The sequence below is a fragment of the Nerophis lumbriciformis genome, linkage group LG09 (assembly GCF_033978685.3).
Source record: "Nerophis lumbriciformis linkage group LG09, RoL_Nlum_v2.1, whole genome shotgun sequence".
Classification (NCBI taxonomy): Eukaryota; Metazoa; Chordata; class Actinopteri; order Syngnathiformes; family Syngnathidae; genus Nerophis; species Nerophis lumbriciformis.
The window spans coordinates 50,058,761-50,082,116 of NC_084556.2; the positions used below are offsets into that span (position 1 = coordinate 50,058,761).

Consider the following 23,356-nt stretch of genomic DNA (forward strand, 5'->3'; position numbering starts at 1 on the left):
TGCTATCTATCATTCACAATCCTTATATAAAACATGAACATATGTTTTTTTATTTTTTTATGCATTCTATGTCGTAAAAAAAATATATACATACAGTATTTTTCGGACTATAAGTCGCAGTTTTTTTCATAGTTTGGCCGGGGGCGCGACTTATACTCAGGAGCGACTTATGTGTGAAGTTATTAACACATTACCGTAAAATATCAAATAATATTATTTAGCTCATTCACATAAGAGACTAGACGTATAAGATTTCATGGGATTTAGCGATAAGGAGTGACAGATTGTTTGGTAAACGTATAGCATGTTCTATATGTTATAGTTATTTGAATGACTCTTACCATAATATGTTACGTTAACATACCAGTTGGTTATTTATGCCTCATATAACGTACACTTATTCAGCCTGTTGTTCACTATTCTTTATTTATTTTAAATTGCCTTTCAAAAGTCTATTCTTGGTGTTGGGTTTTATCAAATAAATTTCCCCAAAAAATGCGACTTATATATGTTGTTTTCCTTCTTTATTATGCATTTTCGGCCGATGCGATTTATACTCCGGAGCGACTTATACTCCGAAAAAAATACGGTAAATAGTCTGTCAAAGCCAGCTCTCTATTCCGCCCACAAAGCCCTCTAAATAACCATCTAAAACCCACGAACAATACTCTTTATACATATTGTGACCTGAATATTAACCAAATATGAGCAATGTTGTTATTATAAGCGCTAACGCAGACAAACAATTTTTTAGCGGCGGATTGATAACACACAGCTATCTAGCCCTCTACTAGAGATGTCCGATAATATCGGACTGCCGATATTATCGGCCGATAAATGCTTTAAAATGTAATATCGCAAATTATCGGTATCGGTTTCAAAATTATCGGTATCGGTTTCAAAAAGTAAAATTTATGACATTTTAAAACGCCGCTGTGTACACGGACGTAGGTAGAATTACAGAGCGCCAATAAACCTTAAAGGCGCTGCCTTTGCGTGCCGGCCCAGTCACATAATATTTACGGCTTCTCACACACACAAGTGAATGCAAGCATACTTGGTTAACAGCCATACAGGTCACACTGAGGGAGGCCGTATAAACAACTTTAACACTGTTACAAATATGCGCCACACTGTGAACCCAAACCAAACAAGAATGACAAACACATTTCGGGAGAACATCCGCACCGTAACACAACAGAACAAATACCCAGAACCCCTTGCAGCACTAACTCTTCCGGGACGCTACAATATACACCCCCCGCTATCCCCCCGACCACCTCAACCCCGCCCCCCCAGCCCCGCCCACCTCAACCTCCTCATGCTCTCTCAGGGACAGCATGTCCCAAATTCCAAGCTGCTGTTTTGAGGCATGTTAAAAAAAAAAAAAGCACTTCGTGACTTCAATAATAAATATGGCAGTGCCATGTTGGCATTTTTTTCCATAACTTGAGTTGATTTATTTTGGAAAACCTTGTTACATTGTTTAATGCAGCCAGCGGGGCATCACAACAAAATTAGGCATAATAATGTGTTAATTCCATGACTGTATATATCGGTATCGGTTGATATCGGAATCGGTAATTAAGAGTTGGACAATATCGGAATATCGGCAAAAAAGCCATTATCGGACATCTCTACCCTCTACTGTTTTACTTTGAGCCGCCAGCGATTGATTGATTGAAACTTTTATTAGTAGATTTCACAGTACAGTACATATTCCGTACAATTGACCACTAAATGGTAACACCCCAATAAGTTTTTCAACTTGTTTAAGTCGGGGTCCACGTTAATCAATTCATGGTACAAATATATACTATCAGCATAATACAGTCATCACACAAGTTAATCATCAGAGTATATACATTCAATTATTTACAATCCGGGGGGTGGGATGTGGAGGGGGGGTAGGTTAGGTTGGGTTGTTATCAACATATTTCGGTCGTCAACAATTTTATCATCTAATTTTATCAGCGATGTCCTCCCGCGTCTCGGCTCGTCAAAATTATTCTAGATTATAAATCATGCCTCTCATCTGGATAATAAGACGATTTAGCTATAATTCTAGATTCTAGAAGTTGTTCATCTGTGACGTTTTTGTGGATACGAACACACAAAACCGAAGACAGAGTCTGCAGGAACACTTCTCCTTGTTAACCCTTCGTGTGCATCATGATTAATTCTTCATCTTAACGGGAAGATAAGGACATTCTATTAGTTGTCATCGAAGTAAGAGCAGACATTGTACAGTAAGCTATCATTGCACTGTGTTTGTATTTCTTGTTTAGCATTTAGCAACAATGCTTTTACCATCAATTGATTAACGTGGACTTAAACAAGTTGAAAAACTTATTGGGGTGTTACCATTTAGTGGTCAATTGTACGGAATATGTACTGTACTGTGCAATCTACTAATACAAGTTTCAATCAATCAATGCTACATGATGCTGAGTGTTTCACTAAGGCTGGATCTGTTTAGCATAGACTGACCATACGTCCTCTTTTCCCCGGACATGTCCTTTTTTTGCAGGGCTGTCCGGGCGGAGTTTCTTAAATGCCTCAAATGTCTGGCATTTTGAGTTAGGGTTGCGTGTATTTTTTAATGTACGTTCAGGGTTAAGAAGGGGTTAAAAACAAAACAAATTGTGAAGGTGTGCGCACTGTAGCATTGGTGAGGGAGGGGCAGAGACAGAGACAGAGAGAGAGTTATGATAAACGCGCATGCGTCGCCAGGCTCTGCTTTTTATCCATAGATTTATCAGATTTAATTTTTTATTATCTATAGCAGGGGTGTCAAAAGTGTGCCCCGGAGGACATTTGTGGCCCACAGCTAATGTTTTAAAGGCCCACGGCACATTCTAAAAATATTATTTTAAAACATAACAAAAGTGAAATAAAAAAGCTTAAAGGTGAAATGTAATTTAGAAAAAGTTGCAATGTTGACTAATAAAACAAAGCTGTTTTTTTTTTTTCTTTCAAACTGTCATTGCTCAAAACATAATATTGAATCAAAATCAATGTTATTATGAATTATTGACCTATCCAAGGTTCCCATTACTTCACATCAAATATTCCACTTTGAAAAATATTTTTGGTGGAAGATTTTGCATATTTTGTGTGTTTGCCATTAAAAACATAGTTTTGTTTGACAAAAAAAGGCGTAAAACAAACAAACAACATTAAAAAAAACTAAAACATTTTAAAATGAGGAATAGATCTGAAGTTAATGTAGACTCCAGAGATTTAAGCGTTAAATATAAAATGTGTGTATGCCCCGGCACACCATTATCATCATTTCATGACCCAAGCAAAACACTTTTTACACTTTCATACTAAAATAAATACACCTACAACTTATTAAATAAAAACATAGAAAAAAACTACCCGCAGCGGTAAAGTTCAGATCCATGAAGGAAAGAAGAAAGTGAATGAATGTTTATAACTGAATACATTTACATATGTATACACATTTTTTTCTTATTATTTTTTTAAATGAATTAAGTAACGTTTATGACAACCTTTTTCCAAAACACAATATAGAATGTGAGATATAACAGGATATTGCATACGTTTATCTTTTTTTTTCAAAACGCTTACAAAAAAGTGAGACCCCAAAAATTTACTGTGGGACCCCATTTTTATGACTTGATGGGGTCCCTGGGACCCCATTTTGAATATTCCTAGCGCCAACATTGCTGTCAACAGGGAAGAAAAAATGCTTTATTTAAATAAATATATTATTTATAAAGCAAGTTCGAGTATCATTGGAAAAATTTTCACCTGGTCCTGGCCTTGGCACGCATATATTGTAGTCAGCTGGAGGCGTGTCTTAATGAAATTAAACAATGGATGTCCGCAAATTTTTTGCAACTCAACGCCAAGAAAACGGAAATGCTGATTATCGGTTCTGCTAGACACCGACATTTATTTTAATAATACCACCTTAACATTTGACAACCAAACAATTACACAAGGCGACTCGGTAAAGAATCTGGGTATTATCTTCCACCCAACTCTCTCGTTTGAGTCACACATTAAGAGTGCATACCTGCCAACTTTTGAAATCAGAAAAACCTAGTAGCCAGGGTCCAGGGGTTGCAGGCCCCGGTAGGTCCAGGACAAAGTCCTGGTGGGGGGTTCAGGCTTCGCCCCCCGACGCAAAATGATTATTAGCATTCAGACAGGTTAAAATGTTGCTAAAACCATCACTTTTCTATCAGTCACAGTGACTTTTCAAAACAAAAATATTACAGCAAAAATCATATGGGTTGATTGACATGTTTATTCTGTAAACTAACTTCAATAGTTTGAAATTATTTTGACAGTTAATGCCAGTTATCCTGTCAACCTTTCACAAGACTTCAATTTGTTAATTGAAAGTATAAACACTTTTTACAGTAAACAAATGGTAAAACAGTACTAAACAATTCCATTAAAAAAAAAATTGGTGTCATTATTAACTTTCTGTCCAAGCTTGTATAATCTACTGCCTTGTTCAATTGTAAAAAATATTCTGTGCCTAAAATTCACATTTCTATCACAATTATCATACTGTAAACATGGTAAGCTAACTTCATTAAAATTAATAGTCCTGTCAATAGCATGGAATTACAATTCAAATGTAGTTTTTTTGTAAGCCTTTCAAAAGAATTCAAAATATGAAAAATTAATGAAAATTAATTTAAGCCATCAGACACTTGAAAAGTGGCACATCACATCTCTAATGTAATCATTTGAACTTTTCAACAGAAATAGCACTGCAAAAATATTAAGGACATACTTCTGTATTTTGGTAGTTATGCTGTCAACATTTAACAAGATTTCTTCAACTTGGACTTGAAAGCATAAATAGTATAAACACTTTTAACAGTATAACAGTACTAAACAATTCCAATAGATAACATTGGTGGCATTACCTTTTTGTGGCTAAAATCCAAATGTATCCAAAGAATCTGTTTGGGCGACGAAAAACGTTGAAAGTTTTCCACTTGTATCGCTAGCAACGGCATTAGACTTGTGTTTTTTTGTCCCAACGTGGTCTTTTACATCGCTAATTCCTCCGTGTCCGATCGAAAAATCTTGTCTGCACAAGGTGCAATTCCGTAGTTTTCACCCTTTTTGGAACGGATAATTATTCCCGGATAGGCTTTTGAATATTCTTCACGGAATGACTGCAGTTTTCTTTTCGGTTTAAGACTCGTTTGCGATTTTTCTCCGGCTGATTCCATGATCGTTCGCTCGTTTGGAAACAATGGCAACTGGTTCCTCATGCTTGGCAGCGGTGCTATAAATAGCCTCGCGCATGGCATTCGGAATGGCTCGATAGGAAGTTACGGGAAGCAATGTCGATTGTCATTGTTGTTACGCGATTTCGTGAATATAACTTAAAAAAAAAAAAAAAAATGTTATTAATGAAAAACCGTATTTTTTATCACTGCAACCGTAACCCGGAATAGGTTGATGAAAACCGTACTAATTACGGGAAAACCGGAGTAGTTGGCAGGTATGAGAGTGTTACTAAAGCGGCCTTCTTTCATCTCCGTAATATCGCTAAAATGTGTTCCATTTTGTCCACTAGCGACGCTGAGATCATTATTCATGCGTTTGTTACGTCTCGTCTCGATTACTGTAACGTATTATTTTCGGGTCTCCCTATGTCTAGCAATAAAATATTACAATTGGTACAAAATGCGGCTGCTAGACTTTTGACAAGAACAACAAAGTTTGATCATATTACGCCTATACTGTATATACCTTTTATATACACATATATATACCTATACTGGCTCACCTGCACTGGCTTCATGTGCACTTAAGATGCGACTTTAAGGTTTTACTACTTACGTATAAAATACTACACGGTCTAGCTCCAGCCTATCTTGCCGATTGTATTGTACCATATGTCCCGGCAAGAAATCTGCGTTCAAAGAACTCCGGCTAATTAGTGATTCCCAGAGCCCAAAAAAAGTCTGCGGGCTATAGAGCGTTTTCTATTGGGGCTCCAGTACTATGGAACAGAGGTGGGTAGTAACGCGCTACATTTACTCCGTTACATCTACTTGAGTAACTTTTGGGATAAATTGTACTTCTAAGAGTAGTTTTAATGCAACTTACTTTTACTTTTACTTGAGTATATTTATAGAGAAGAAACGCTACTTTTACTCCGCTACTTTTATCTACATTCAGCTCGCTACTCGCTACTAATTTTTATCGATCTGTTAATGCACGCTTTGTTTGTTTTGGTCTGTCAGACAGACCTTCAAAGTGCCTGCGTTACCGGTGACGTTTCACTCCGTTCCACCAATCAGATGCAGTCACTGGTGACGTTGGACCAATCAAACAGAGCCAGGCGGTCACATGACCTGACTTAAACAAGTTGAAAAACTTATTGGGGTGTTACCATTTAGTGGTCAATTGTACGGAATATGTACTGTACTGTGCAATCTACTAATAAAAGTTTCAATCAATCAATCAAAAGTGTGACGGAAAAAAGACCCTTTTTTATTTCAAACGTACATCCCGTCACAAGCCTAAAGACTGACTGCACAGTTCCTGTCTTCACAATAAAAGTGCCGCTCCATCGCGCCTGCGCTTTCAAAATAAGAGTCTCCGAAAGCCAGCGCAAACAAGCTAGCAAGCTACGGAGTTTGCCGCCAATGTATTTCTTGTAAAGTGTGTGAAACGAATATGGAAGCTGGACAAATAAGATGCCAAAAACCAACCACTTTCATGTGGTATTAGACAGAAAGGAGGAACTTTTTTTCTCCTGCATTTGAAAACGTGGACGTTAAGCACTGCTGTCTGATTAAAATCAATGCAAGTCATCAGAATCAGGTAATACACCAACTTATATTCTTGTCAACATGAAAGAAAGGAATCTATATGTGTTAAACATGCATGTATACTCAGTAAAACACCTTTAACATGTAAACAAAAACGGCAAAATAAATAAATATAAATGATATACTGTATATATCAATGTATGTGTATATATGTATATGTATATATATATATATATATATACATATATACACATACATTGATATATACAGTATATCATTTATATTTATTTATTTTGCCGTTTTTGTTTACATGTTAATGTTAAAGGTATGTGTATATATGTATGTATATATATATATATATATATATATATATATATATATATATATATATATATATATATATGTGTCTGTGTATGTTACTCATCAGTTACTCAGTACTTGAGTAGTTTTTTCACAACATACTTTTTACTTTTACTCAAGTAAATATTTGGGTGACTACTCATTACTTTTACTTGAGTAATAAATCTCTAAAGTAACAGTAGTCTTACTTGAGTACAATTTCTGGCTACTCTACCCACCTCTGCTATGGAATGCCCTCCCGGTAACAGTTAGAGACGCTACCTCAGTAGAAGCATTTAAGTCCCATCTTAAAACTCATTTGTATACTCTAGCCTTTAAATAGAACCCCCTTTTTAGACCAGTTGATCTGCCGTTTCTTTTCTTTTCTCCTCTGCCCCCCTCTCCCTTGTGGAGGGGGAGTTACACAGGTCCGGTGGCCATGGATGAAGTGCTGGCTGTCCAGAGTCGGGACCTGTGCATCGGTTGGGGACATCTCTGCGCTGCTGACCCGTCTCCGCTCGGGACGGTCTCCTGCTGGCCCCACTATGGACTGAACTCTCACTATTATGTTGGATCCACTGTGGCCTGGACTTTCGCTGAAATGTTGGATCCACTATGGACTGGACTTTCACAATATTATGTCAGACCCACTCGACATCCATTGCTTTCGGTCTCTCCAAGGTTTCTCATAGTCATTCACATCGACGTCCCACTGGGGTGAGTTTTTCCTTGCCCTTATGTGGGCTCTGTACCGAGGATGTGGTTGTGGCTTGTGCAGCCCTTTGAGACACTTGTGATTCAGGGCTATATAAATAAACATTGATTGATTGATGGATTGATTGATATGTGTCCTCTTTTTGGGATTTCAGAATATGGTCAGCCTAGTTTAGCAGAGCTTTTCAAACTTGTACCTCATCCTGCTTGTATTCAGGATCGACAATATAAGGTTCTGGATCATAAATGTTCCCAAAGTAAGTGTTATTGGCTCTGATAAAGTCTGTATGCCATCACCTGTCCGGCTAGCTCACGGGTCGGCAACCCAAAATGTTGAAAGAGCCATATTGGACCAAAAATACAAAAACACATCTGTCTGGAGCCGCAAAAAATTAAAAGCCATATTACATACAGATAGTGTGTCATGAGATATAAATTGAATTAAGATGACTTAAAGGAAACTAAATGAGCTCAAATATAGCTACAAATGAGGCATAATGATGCAATATGTACATATAGCTAGCCTAAATAGCATGTTAGCATCGATTAGCTTGCAGTCATGCAGTGACCAAATATGCCTGATTAGCACTCCACACAAGTCAATAACATCAACAAAACTCACCTTTGTGGATTCATGCACAACGTTAAAAGCTTGGTGGACAAAATGAGACAGAAAAAGAAGTGGCATAAAACACATCCTGGAAAGTCGGAGAAGGTTATACATGTAAACAAACTATGGTGAGTTCAAGGACCGCCAAAATTAGTAGGACAAAACGGCGCTCGCCAAATACTCGAATCAGTGAAGCATGTTTAATATAAACAGTGTGCTTTATAACAATTAGGGAGGTTTGTGCCATGTTTGTCCTCCTACAGAAACCATATTAAAACAAAAAAATATATATTTTTCCCCTCATCTTTTTCCATTTGTCATACATTTTTGAAAAAGCTCCAGAGAGCCACTAGGGCGGCGCTAAAGAGCCGCATGCGGCTCTAGAGCCGTGGGTTGCCGACCCCTGGGCTAGCTCATTATCTCTCCAAATGGCTCGAGGCAACTTGTTTTTCCACTCTATTGGCACTTTAAAATTACCCCACACGGGGCAAAAAATTATTTATATACGTTACAACTACAAGTTAACGTCAGTAAAACATCAAATAAATATTGAAAATGATCACTTTAGCCTTACTTGCCTTTCCAAAAAGATGTCGTTGGCGGCCATGTTTGCTGACGTCACGGTAAGAGCCGCCAAGCGTCGCAAACTGTCGTTATTTCCACTTTTTAGCACACAGCGACCTCCAGTGGTCACCAACCGCAGTACATTTGGTGACACTGAGTTTATCTTGCCTGTTTTTTTGCAACATGTGGTTATTGTCCTGCACATATTTGCAGAGGTGGGTAGTAACGCGCTACATTTACTCCGTTACATCTACTAGAGTAACTTTTGGGATAAATTGTACTTCTAAGAATAGTTTTAATGCAACATACTTTTACTTTTACTTAAGTATATTTATAGAGAAGGAACGCTACTTTTACTCCGCTACTTTTACTCCGCTACTTTTATCTACATTCAGCTCGCTACTCGCTACTAATTTTTATCGATCTGTTAATGCACGCTTTGTTTGTTTTGGTTTGTCAGACAGACCTTCAAAGTGCCTGCCTTACTGGTGACGTTTCACTTCGTTCCACCAATCAGATGCAGTCACTGGTGACGTTGGACCAATCAAACAGAGCCAGGTGGTCACATGACCTGACTTAAACAAGTTGATAAACTTATTGGGGTGTTACCATTTAGTGGTCAATTGTACGGAATGTGTACTGTACTGTGCAATCTAATAATAAAAGTTCCAATCAATCAATCAAAAGTGTGAAGGAAAAAAGATACTTTTTTATTTCAACCGTACATCCTGTCAAAAGCCTAAAGACTGACCGCACATGAGGACGTTCCTGTCTTCACAATAAAAGTGCCGCTCCATCGCGCCTGCGCTTTCAAAACAAGAGTCTCCGAAAGCCAGCGCAAACAGGCTAGCAAGCTACGGAGTTTGACGCCAATATATTTCTTGTAAAGTGTATAAAAACGAATATGGAAGCTGGAAACTTTCATGTGGTATTAGACAGAAAGGAGGAACTTTTCTTCTCCTCCATTTGAAAACGTGGACGTTATCAGCACAACTGTCTGATTACAATCAACGCAAGTCATCAGAATCAGGTAATACACCAACTTATATTCTAGTCTTCATGAAAGAAAGGAATCTATATGTTAAACATGCATGTATATTCATTAAAACATCTTTAACATGTAAACAAAAACAGCAAAATAAATACATATAAATGATATACTGTATATATCAATGTATATGTATCTATGTATGTATATATATATATATATATATGATATGAGTGTGTATGTTACTCATCAGTTACTCAGTACTTGAGTAGTTTTTTCACAACATACTTTTTACTTTTACTCAAGTAAATATTTGGGTGACTACTCCTTACTTTTACTTGAGTAATACATCTCTAAAGTAACAGTACTCTTACTTGAGTACAATTTCTGGCTACTCTACCCACCTCTGCATATTTGTGCTTTAATACTACCGTATTTTCCGCACTATAAGGCGCACCGGATTATTAGCCGCACCTTCAATGAATGGCATATTTCATAACTTTGTCCACCAATAAGCCGCCCCGGACTATAAGCCGCGCCTACGCTGCGCTAAAGGGAATGTCAAAAAAACAGTCAGATAGGTCAGTCAAACTTTAATAATATATTGAAAACCAGCGTTCTAACAACTCTGTCCCAAAATGTACGCAAATGTGCAATCACAAACATAGTAAAATTCAAAATAGTGCAGAGCAATAGCAACATAATGTTGCTCGAACGTTAATGTCACAACACACAAAATAAACATAGCGCTCACTTTCTGAAGTTATTCTTCATTCGTAAATCCTTCGTCTTCGGTGACCGAAGTGAAAAGTTGGGCAAATGTGAGATCCAAAACGGCCGGTTCCGTCTCGTCGAAGTCATCGGAGTCAGTGTCACTGTTATCCAGCAGTTCTGTGAATCCTGCCTTCCGGAAAGCTCGGACCACAGTTGTGACCGAAATATCTGCCCAGGCATTTACGATCCACTGGCAGATGTTGGCGTCGTCTGGCGCTGCCTCCCTGTCTTAGTGAAGGTGTGTTCGCCTTCTGTCATCCATTGTTCTCACGCAGTTAGCAGTCTAGCTTCGAATGCCCTGTTGACACCAATATCTAGCGGCTGGAGGTCTTTTGTCAATCCACCCGGAATGACGGCGAGTATTGAATTAAGCGCGTAAGCGTGTCTTTTAATGTGATGTTATGAGCTAGCAAATATAACAACTACACTACCCAGCATGCAACGATAGTTACGAGCATGCGCGGTAGCCCTGAGAAGCGTTGTTGTATGCTGGCAGTTAGAATGTGGTTATGAGCACGCTGTGAGTAAACGTTGAGAACTCAGTTAACACGCCTCGTCTGCATTATTTATAATTAGACAGACAACACACTTAATAGGAGCCATTTTGGGGTCTTTACATAAACACACAAATGGAAATGAAACGTCACATATCCCAGCATGCACCACGCGCTTCTTCGTCATCCACTGTTCCCACGCAGTTAGCAGTCTAGCTTCGAATGCCCTGTTGACACCAATATCTAGCGGCTGGAGGTCTTTTGTCAATCCACCCGGAATGACGGCGAGTATTGAATTAAGCGCGTAAGCGTGTCTCTTAATGTGATGTTATGAGCTAGCAAATATAACAACTACACTACCCAGCATGCAACGATAGTGACGAGCATGCGCGGTAGCCCTGAGAAGCGTTGTATGCTGAGAGTTACAATGTGGTTATGAGCACGCTGTGAGTAAACGTTGAGAACTCAGTTAACACGCCTCGTCTGCATTATTTATAATTAGACAGACAACACACTTAATAGGAGCCATTTTGGGGTCTTTACATAAACACACAAATGGAAATGAAACGTCACATATCCCAGCATGCACCGCGCTCTTCTTCTTCTTCCGGGGGCGGGTGGTTGCTTACAGTACAAGAAGAAGCGCTTCCTGTTCTATGGGGGCGGGTGCTTACCTTGGCGGTTGCTTGCGTAGAAGAAGAAGCGCTTCCTGCTCTACCGGGAAAAAAGATGGCGGCTGTTTACCGAAGTTGCGAGAACGAAACTTTATGAAAATGAATCTTAATATTTATCCATATATAAAGCGCACCGGGTTAAAAGCCGCACTGTCAGCTTTTGAGTAAATTTGTGGTTTTTAGGTGCGGCTAATGGTGCGGAAAATACGGTAAACATTCAAATGCTGTTTTGTTTTTTTGAATCCAAACTTTATTTATGATTATTTATTCTGTAATCATCAGTTCTTAAACACCCACCCCCTTAGTAAGTAAGCAAGTGGGTAAAAGTGCAACTACAACCTCTGACCCTTTTGTGCAAAAGACGAGAGGGAGGTGACGCGGTTATTGAGGGTGTCGGCTTTTCTTTATTGAACAGCAGAAGTCAGCCATGGAGGTCACAATAGAAACGTGTCCTTTCATTTACTCTAATGGTGTTTCTTTAAAAATACAAAAGTGCTGTGGACAACAGCAAAGCACCGAACGTTCCAGCTCGGGTTCCTGCTTAGACTAGCTGGACCCAAGGAGCCGGATAGATGGTGGACAAAGAGGAGGGCGGAGGAGCGGCACGGAGACGCCACCCACACCTCAATGCTGGATCCTTCTGATGGACTGGATCTGGGGGGTCTGAGCTTGGGAGCCAAACTCGCGGTAAGACTTGTACTCGCCTCCGCGACAGTCTGACTCCATGATGTACTGCTGGCCTCGGTAGCCTGGATACTGGTAGCACACAAAGCTGCAAAGGCAACACATTGGATGAGTTAACTATCAACTACAAGTAGCGATGTCCCGATCCTATACTGATATCGGTTCAATATCAACCAAAAAAAACCATGTATCGGCTAATGTTGGCCTGATAGAAACGTTCTGATGCAAGCAGTCGTGCAGCCAAAACTGGGCGGCCTTTTCCTGTAATTTAGTCAAGTCATTTACAAAAGGTAAACATGCTAGGCTATAGGCTACTAGTAGCTACCAGCTACACAACAGCTAAGCACACAATAGCACGCAAGCTAAACATACGTAATAACAACTGAACAATATTGCAGTCTATAACAGCACCGTTGTCAATATAAACAAGTATCACATTTATTATGGTCGCATACTACTTATCAAAGTCTCCAAGGTATCAGAAAGTATTAAGTGTCATGACTTGGTCCTGGGTGTTTGCTTTTCCGAGATGCAACGGAAAGTTGGCTCGGGCGAGACGGGAATGTGAGTACATTTTTTATTTAAAGACTATAAATTAAAAAAAAACAAGGAAGTAAACAAAAGGCGCGCACAAGGGCAGAGAACAAACTATGAAACCAAACACTTGCACAAAGGCAAAAACTATGAACAACAAAAAACACTAACTGCGGCAATAATAAACAAAACTTACTTGGCATGGACAAAAACGGCATGAAAAAGCGCAGCAAGGGTCATAAGTGTGTGGAGCGTATAAATGCGGGGATGTCACCAGAAAGACAAACTGAAAAACACTGAACTTAAATACTACAGACATGATTAACGAAAACAGGTGCGTGACTCAAAACGTGAAACAGGTGCGTGACGTGACAGGTGAAAACTAATGGGTTGCTATGGTGACAATCAAGAGTGCACAATGAGTCCAAACGTGGAACAGGTGAAACTAATGGGGTAATCATGGAAACAAGACAAGGGAGTGAAAAGACAGAAACTAAAGAGTCCTATAACTAAACAAAACATGACTTAAAACAAAACATGATTACACAGACATGACATTAAGCAACAAACGTGTCCGCATCATTCAACTTACTGCGTCATGAATTGACCCCCCCCCCCAAAAAAATACCACTCCATTTCAACTTAAAGACAGCCTAAGTCCATTCCAGACGGTTAGGGAAAAATGGATTAGTCTATTTCATGCCTACCATTGTTCTCTGTTTGACTAATTTCACTTGATGAAACCTTTTCTAAAATTCCACACTAGTTTTGTCCCCATACCAGTATTTTGGTACCGGTACCGGTACCAAAATTATTTCAATACTTTTTGGTACTTTTCGATACTTTTTCACCCACATCTGCAGTCCTCTCCAAGGTTTCTCATAGTCATTCACATTGATATCCCACTGGGTTGAGTTTTTCCTTGCCCTTATGTGGGCTCTGAACCGAGGGTGTCGTCGTGGCTTGTGCAGCCCTTTGAGACACTTGTGATTTAGGGCTAAATAACCATTGATTGATTGATTGATTAACTTCGGAGCCCCTGCTGTGAGCACGTCGATACAAACATGAGATTTGCTTACGCGCCGCTCTGGATTTGCATGGATCCGACCTGGTTGTTCAACCAGCCCATGGCCTGCAGGGAGGGGTAGTCGTCAGACAGCTCGAACTGGCGGCCCATCATGTTCTCCATCTCGTAGATGGTCATGCGAGCGTCTTTGTGGTTCTGAAAGGAGCAGAAGAAGAAAGGGATGTTAAAAGCAGGTCGGAGCGTTGGCATACTTGCCAACCTTGAGACCTCTGAATTCGGGAAATGGGGGCGGGGTTGCGGGGGCAGGGTTGGCAGGGGCGGGGTTGAGGTACAGGCAGCATACCCCTTCCCCTTCGAGCTGTCCTGGATGAAATGAAATTATTTTTTCCAATCATTTTGGAACTTGCAAGCGTACTTCTTCTTCTTACTCGTCGTCGCATGTCTCTTCTTCGTTCTTCTGCTTCATCTCCTTCATGCAGTTGTGCCCTGAGCTCCAAAAGCCATAGATGTTATTGTAGCGTCCCGGGAGAGTTAGTGCTGCAAGGGGTTCTGGGTATTTGTTCTGTTGTGTTTATGTTGTGTTACGGTGCGGATGTTCTCCCGAAATGTGTTTGTCATTCTTGTTTGGTGTGGGTTCACAGTGTGGCACATATTAGTAACAGTGTTAAAGGCCTACTGAAACCCACTACTACCGACCACGCAGTCTCCATCCATCCATTCCGCTTATCCGAGGTCGGGTCGCGGGGGAAGCAGCCTAAGCAGGGAAGCCCAGACTTTCCTCTCCCCAGCCACTTCCTCCAGCTCCTCCCGGGGGATCCCGAGGCGTTCCCAGGCCAGCCGGGAGACATAGTCTTCCCAACGTGTCCTGGGTCTTCCCCGTGGCCTCCTACAGGTCGGACGTGCCCTAAACACCTCCCGAGGGAGGCGATCGGGTAGCATCCTGACCAGATGCCCGAACCACCTCATCTGGCTCCTCTCGATGTGGAGGAGCAGCGGCTTTACTTTGAGCTCCCCCCGAATGACAGAGCTTCTCACCCTATCTCTAAGGGAGAGCCCTGCCACCCGGTGGAGGAAACTCATTTCGGCCGCTTGTACCCGTGATCTTGTCCTTTCGGTCATAACCCAAAGCTCATGACCATAGGTGAGGATGGGAACGTAGATCGACCGGTAAATTGAGAGCTTTGCCTTCCGGCTCAGCTCCTTCTCCACCACAACGGATCGATACAGCGTCCGCATTACTGAAGACGCCGCACCGATCCGCCTGTCGATCTCACGATCCACTCTTCCCTCACTCGTGAACAAGACTCCGAGGTACTTGAACTCCTCCACTTGGGGCAGGGTCTCCTCCCCAACCCAGAGATGGCACTCCACCCTTTTCCGGGCGAGAACCATGGACTCGGACTTGGAGGTGCTGATTCTCATCCCAGTCGCTTCACACTCGGCTGCGAACCGATCCAGCGAGAGCTGAAGATCCTGGCCAGATGAAGCCATCAGGACCACATCATCTGCAAATGACCACGCAGTCTGATAGTTTATATATCAATGATGAAATCTTAACATTGCAACACATGCCAATACGGCCGGGCTAGGTTACTGAAGTGCAATTTTAAATTTTGCGCGAAATATCCTGCTGAAAACGTCTCGGTATGATGACGCCTGCGCGGGACGTCACGGATTGTAGAGGACATTTTGGGACAGCATGGTGGCCAGCTATTAAGTCGTCTGTTTTCATCGCAAAATTCCACAGTATTCTGGACATCTGTGTTGGTGAATCTTTTGCAATTTGTTCAATGAACAATGGAGACAGCAAAGAAGAAAGCTGTAGGTGGGAAGCGGTGTATTGCGGCAGGTGTTGTGCCGGATAACGCACCCCCGCCGTAGAATGCACCTCCTGACTGTTGTGCCGGATAACACAGCCGTTGTTTCATTGTTTACATTCCCGAAAGATGACAGTCAAGCTTTACCACTGGCCTGTGGAGAACTGGGACAACAGAGACTCTTACCAAGAGGACTTTGAGTTGGATACGCAGACGCGGTACCGTGAGTACGCATGCAGCTGCGGCTTCCAAACATTTGATCGCTTGCCCGTACGTGCGTGCCGCTATGTGCATGTCACGTACGTAACTTTGGGGACTTTGGGGAAATATATGTGCTGTATGAACTTTGGGGAGGTGAACGATACCTTGGGCTGTGGGATTGAGTGTGTTGTGCAGGTGCTTGAGTTGTATTGGCGGGTTATATGGACGGGAGGGGGGAGGTGTTTGTTATGCGGGATTAATTTGTGGCATATAAATATAAGCCTGGTTGTGTTGTGGCTAATAGACATATGTCTTGTGTTTATTTACTGTTTTAGTCATTCCCAGCTGAATATCAGGTCCCACGCGCCTCTCACAGCATCTTCCCTATCTGAATCGCTCCCACTGCCATCTAGTCCTTCACTCTCACTTTCCTCATCCACAAATCTTTCATCCTCGCTCAAATTAATGGGGAAATCGTCGCTTTCTCGGTCCGAATCGCTCTCGCTGCTGGTGGCCATGATTGTAAACAATGTGCGGATGTGAGGAGCTCCACAACCTGTGACGTCACGCGCATATCGTCTGCTACTTCCAGTACAGGCAAGGCTTTTTTATCAGCGACCAAAAGTTGTGAACTTTATCGTCGATGTTCTCTACTAAATCCTTTCAGCAAAAATATGGCAATATCGCGAAATGATCAAGTATGACACATAGAATGGACCTGCTATCCCTGTTTAAAGGGGAACATTATCACCAGACCTATGTAAGCGTCAATATATACCTTGATGTCGCAGAAAAAAGACCATATATTTTTTTAACCGATTTCCGAACTCTAAATGGGTGAATTTTGGCGAATTGAACGCCTTTCTAATATTCGCTCTCGGAGCGATGGCGTCACAACGTGGCGTCACATCGGGAAGCAATCCGCCATTTTCTCAAACACCGAGTCAAATCAGCTCTGTTATTTTCCGTTTTTTTCGACTGTTTTCCATACCTTGGAGACATCATGCCTCGTCGGTGTGTTGTCGGAGGGTGTAACAACACGAACAGGGACGGATTCAAGTTGTACCAGTGGCCCAAAGATGCGAAAGTGGCAAGAAATTGGACGTTTGCTCCGCACACTTTACCGACGAAAGCTATGCTACGACAGAGATGGCAAGAATGTGTGGATATCCTGCGACACTCAAAGCAGATGCATTTCCAACGATAAAGTCAAAGAAATCTGCCGCCAGACCCCCATTGAATCTGCCGGAGTGTGTGAGCAATTCAGGGACAAAGGCCCTCGGTAGCACGGCAAGCAATGGCGGCAGTTTGTTCCCGCAGACGAGCGAGCTAAACCCCCTATCGACCCTAGCTTCCCTGGCCTGCTGACATCAACTCCAAAACTGGACAGATCAGCTTTCAGGAAAAGAGCGCGGATGAGGGTATGTCTACAGAATATATTAATTGATGAAAACTGGGCTGTCTGCACTCTCAAAGTGCATGTTGTTGCCAAATGTATTTCATATGCTGTAAACCTAGTTCATAGTTGTTAGTTTCCTTTAATGCCAAACAAACACATACCAATCGTTGGTTAGAAGGCGATCGCCGAATTCGTCCTCGCTTTCTCCCGTGTCGCTGGCTGTCGTGTCGTTTTCGTCGGTTTCGCTTGCATACGGTTCAAACCGATATGGCTCAATAGCTTCAGTTTCTTCTTCAATTTCGTTTTCGCTACCTGCCTCCAACACTACAACCATCCGTTTCAATACATGCGTAATCTGTTGAATCGCTTAAGCCGCTGAAATCCGAGTCTGAATCCGAGCTAATGTCGCTATAGCTTGCTGTTCTATCCGCCATGTTTGTTTGTGTTGGCATCACTATGTGACGTCACAGGAAAATGGACGGGTGTTTATAACGATGGTTAAAATCAGGCACTTTGAAGCTTTTTTTTAGGGATATTGCGTGATGGGTAAAATTTTGAAAAAAACTTCGAAAAATATAATAAGCCACTGGGAACTGATTTTTAATGGTTTTAACCATTCTGAAATTGTGATAATGTTCCCCTTTGAATAAGAAAATCGCATTTCAGTAGGCCTTTAAAGTTGTTTATACGGTTACTGTCAGTGTTACATGAGGGGCTAAGAGGGGAGGAGTATATTTACAGCTAGAATTCACCAAGTCAAGTATTTCTTATATATATGTATATATATATATATATATGAGGTCCCAAATGTGTTTGCTGGGACCTCAAAGACAATAATGTTGAATATTCAATAACATGGCAAATTCTTGCATCCAGCACACCTTACAATAGTGGTAATAAAAGATGCAACCTATGCTTGAAAGAGAAACTGTTTATTATCTACCGTCCAGACCTGTCATCCCTCAACAAGCGCAGCGAAATTGTAACAGCATGCCGCCATAGACGGAAACACCTCCTAGATAACACATGAGCCAATCACCACGCCCCTACGCCAGCCTGTACCCACCCACTCTGTGCCCTATATAAACCATGGTATGCGAATGCTCCCATTAAAATCTCCTGATGATTGAGGGTACCCCCCCTCATGAAACAGGCCTGTAGAGATGAAATAGTCTTGTGATTTTTTTTCCCACACATACATATATTGCGCTCTACTACGGTATCGAGCACTATTTTTTGGATAACCTTATTATATATATATATATATATATATATATATATATATATATATATATATATATATATATATATATATATATATATATATATATATATATATATATATATATATATATATATATATATATATATAAGAAATACTTGACTTTCAGTGAATTCTAGCTATATATATATTTATTTTATTATATATATATATATATATATATATATATATATATATATATATATATATATATATATATATATATATATATATATATATATATATATATAAATAAAATAAATACTTGAATTTCAGTGTTCATTTATTTACACATATACACACACATAACACTCATCTACTCATTGTTGAGTTAAGGGTTGAATTGTCCATCCTTGTTCTATTCTCTGTCACTATTTTTCTAACCATGCTGAACACCCTTTCGCAGGTACCCAGAAAGGTTTCGAGTACCACCAAAAAAACTGAATCTCTGAAGACAGTATAAAAATCTGTGTTAAAGGTGTACAAATACTGTTTGTATAATAAGCATGTTATTTTTTACAAATGAGGGTTAAGAGTTCAGTACTAAAAAAAAAGAAAAAAGAATGTGGCTTAAGTACAGTTTTTTTAATTGAGCTGCTGCATTTTTTGGTTGGGTTGTTTATTTATTTTGAGTAACTTCTATACATTTCTAAAAGGGGAGGAATGTAATAGTGATCTATGTTTGTCTGTTGCCATCTCCTGGTGAATGTTGGCTATAGCGTACTAAGGTTACTTTTTGGTTGGCCAACGATTTACGTGGTGTTGCGCACCTGACGTCACTCAGGTCCGCATGGAGCTGGAGGGGGCGTGGCTTCCAGCTCCGCCTGAATTTCGGGAGATTTTCGGGAGAAAATTTGTCCCGGGAGGTTTTCGGGAGAGGCGCTGAATTTCGGGAGTCTCCCGGAAAATCCGGGAGGGTTGGCAAGTATGCGCTAAAGCAAGTGCCTTTAAGGCACGCCCCCAATATTGTTGTCCGGGTGGTTGCCCCCGGGAGATTTTCTGGAGGGGCACTGAAATTCGTGAGTCTCCCGGGAAAATCGGGAGGGTTGGCAAGTATGGCGTTGAGGCCGTGAAGTGAACTCACTGCGCAGCAGACGGGTCTGAAGGAGATCATCCTCTCGATGCGGTAGGAGTTGCTCCCGCTGTAGGCCTCAAAGCGTGGGTAGTCCCCTTTCTCCAGGATGAACTGCTGGCCGCAGAAGCTGGAGTGCTCGTAGCCCACCCAGCTGCGGAGCGCACAACGACGGCCGCGTCAGTGAGAAAAAAAACCCTAAATATAGAGCCGGGAGGAACGATACGTACGCGCCGCATTCCACCTTGAGGGAGCGGATGTTGTCCACGCCGCACTCCATGATGTTCTGGCAGCTGGCGGTGAACTCCATGCGCTTGCCCTGGAAGTGCTCCTGGTCGTACACCGTGATCTGAACACACACACACACACACATACTGGTTATCATTTGGAATGGGGACCAAGTTTTTGATCATCACTTGTGGGGACCACCCTTTCAACAGGTTGTGGAGGCATAAAAAGAATTAGGTAAAATGGTCACTGCCCAGTTAGCTCATACACGTCTTTAAATCTCTGGATTGATGAAGTAATGTGCTTACTGGGGAACCTGGGGAAAAAGAGTTAATATGGTTCATGGGGACCAAATTTAAATATCCATCCATCCATCCATCCATCTTCTTTTGCTTATCCGAGGTCGGGTCGCGGGGGCAGCAGCCTAAGCAGGGAAGCCCAGACTTTCCTCTCCCCAGCCACTTCGTCCAGCTCTTCCCGGGGGATCCCGAGGCGTTCCCAGGCCAGCCGGGAGACATAGTCTTCCCAACGTGTCCTGGGTCATCCCCGTGGCCTCCTACCGGTTGGACGTGCCCTAAACACCTCCCTAGGGAGGCATTCGGGTGGCATCATGACCACATGCCCGAACCACCTCATCTGGCTCCTCTCGATGTGGAGGAGCAGCGGCTTTACTTTGAGCTCCCCCCGGATGACAGAGCTTCTCACCCTATCTCTAAGGGAGAGCCCCGCCACCCGGCGGAGGAAACTCATTTCGGCCGCTTGTATACTTGATCTTGTCCTTTCGGTCATAACCCAAAGCTCATGACCATAGGTGAGGATGGGAACGTAGATCAACCGGTAAATTGAGAGCTTTGCCTTCCGGCTCAGCTCCTTCTTCACCACAACGGATCGATACAGCGTCCGCATTGCTGAAGACGCCGCACCGATCCGCCTGTCGATCTCACGATCCACTCTTCCCCCACTCGTGAACAAGACTCCTAGGTACTTGAACTCCTCCACTTGGGGCAGGGTCTCCTCCCCAACCCGGAGATGGCTTACTCCACCCTTTTCCGGGCGAGAACCATGGACTCGGACTTGGAGGTGCTGATTCTCATCCCAGTCGCTTCACACTCGGCTGCGAACCGATCCAGCGAGAGCTGAAGATCCTGGCCAGATGAAGCCATCAGGACCACATCATCCGCAAAAAGCAGAGACCTAATCCTGCAGCCACCAAACCGGATCCCCTCAACGCCTTGACTGCGCCTAGAAATTCTGTCCATAAAAGTTATGAACAGAATCGGTGACAAAGGGCAGCCTTGGCGGAGTCCAACCCTCACTGGAAACGTGTCCGACTTACTGCCGGCAATGCGGACCAAGCTCTGACACTGATCATACAGGGAGCGGACCGCCACAATCAGACAGTCCGATATCCCATACTCTCTGAGCACTCCCCACAGGACTTCCCGAGGGACACGGTCGAATGCCTTCTCCAAGTCCACAAAACACATGTAGACTGGTTGGGCAAACTCCCATGCACCCTCAAGGACCCTGCCGAGAGTATAGAGCTGGTCCACAGTTCCACGATCAGGACGAAAACCACACTGTTCCTCCTGAATCCGAAGTTCGACTATCTGGCGTAGCCTCCTCTCCAGTACACCTGAATAAACCTTACCGGGAAGGCTGAGGAGTGTGATCCCAAATTTAAATAATTTTGCATAATTCACACAAATTTGTATGTGACTACTGAGGACCGTTTTAACAATTAGCATGCTAGCACACAGTAAGATAGCACTAATTAGTGAAAGTGCGTGTGTGTGTGTGTGTGTGTGTGTGTGTGTGTGCGTCATCGACAGGCGGCGAGTTTGGAGGCCCCACCTTCCACGGGCCCATTGGGGAGGGGTTAGTCATGGCCATCTCGTACCTGCGGAGGACGGCGACAAACGTTAATGGCATGTTCATCGTAGAAATAAAAGTACCGCTCGGTCCGGCGTGAACTTTGACCTCCTGCCGCCACAAAAACAAGCACGTGTCGACCTACCAAAAGCGCTGCTCGGCGTGTCGCTGGGTTCCACTGGTGGGGCTGCAGAGGCGGCGGGCTCCGGGCTTTATAAGCACCCCTGCGTTGGGGGGCGGGGGGCCCGGGGGGTGTAGGGAGGGGGGGCAGACTGACCTGCACCCTTGTCAGCACTTTGCTTTGGACCTGGATGTTTTGTTGTGCGCCACACAAGTTGTTAACGCACGCACGCAATATTGCTTCGGTAGCACACACACACACACACACACACAACTCCGTCACCACAAGGAACCTTCATTATCAATCATGGATGCTTTTTTTTGGTGTCACAGTTATTTGGGATTCGCCCCAAATTACACTTGCTCATGCACAATATGTTCAAGGTTCAAGGTTCAAGGTTCAACTTTATTGTCCCCGCGGGGAAATTTGTCTTGGGCACAGTGCATCATTGCTTTCTTAACATACCCAAAAACAACAGAACAAAAACACAAGCACAGACGCAACCACAACCATACAACTAACATTTAAACATCAGAACATGGAGCTTGATAGACATAGGTGGCACTTTGATGTAGGCATAAAATCTACAGTATGGAGATAAAGATAAAGTACCAATGTGCATTGCACTAGAGCTCATGGATAAAGTGCTGTGTGCTAAAGTGCTTAATTCTAAAGTGCTATGTGCTAAAGTGCTATGTGCTAAAAAAGTGCTAACCTATGTATTAACATTCTATTGCACATTGTTGGTCAGCTTAATGGAGGCTGGGACAAATGATAATTTAAGGCGGTTAGATTTGCATAGTGGGACCCGGAGTCTTCTCCCTGATGGCAGGGTTCCATATTCAGGAAAGAGTGGGTGTTGTGAGTTGGAAATAATTTTCTTAGCTTTTTTCCTAACTGCCTGCTCATAGATGCTCTGTATAGGCTCATATTCTTTCCTCCCTACGATTTTCATTGCCGTTTTATGCATGCCGGCCAGTTTGCTTTTTAGCTTAACGGCTAGGTTGCCAAACCATGAGGTGATCCCGTATCTAATGATGCTCTCTACAATGGCACGGTAGAAAATCATCATAATATGTGTATGTGTGTGTGTGTGTGTGTGTGTGTGTGTGTGTGTGTGTGTGTGTGTGTGTGTGTGTGTGTGTGTGTGTGTGTGTGTGTGTACTTGTCTCACCATCCTTGTGTGGACATACACTTGACA

General features: G+C 42.3%; 1 protein-coding gene across 1 annotated transcript; it reads right to left on the reverse strand.

The window, feature by feature from the left end:
- Window positions 1-12,320: 12,320 nt before the first annotated feature.
- On the reverse strand, window positions 12,321-22,244 carry LOC133607902 (beta-crystallin A3-like). Its single transcript, XM_061962956.1, has 6 exons — window positions 22,180-22,244; window positions 22,017-22,062; window positions 20,165-20,283; window positions 19,947-20,088; window positions 14,237-14,379; window positions 12,321-12,711 (listed from the first exon to the last, which is right to left on the reverse strand). The coding sequence occupies exons 2-6, from the start codon at window positions 22,053-22,055 to the stop codon at window positions 12,564-12,566; spliced, it is 591 nt and encodes a 196-aa protein (XP_061818940.1). The 5' UTR covers window positions 22,056-22,062; window positions 22,180-22,244; the 3' UTR covers window positions 12,321-12,563.
- Between the last annotated feature and the right edge of the window lie 1,112 nt (window positions 22,245-23,356).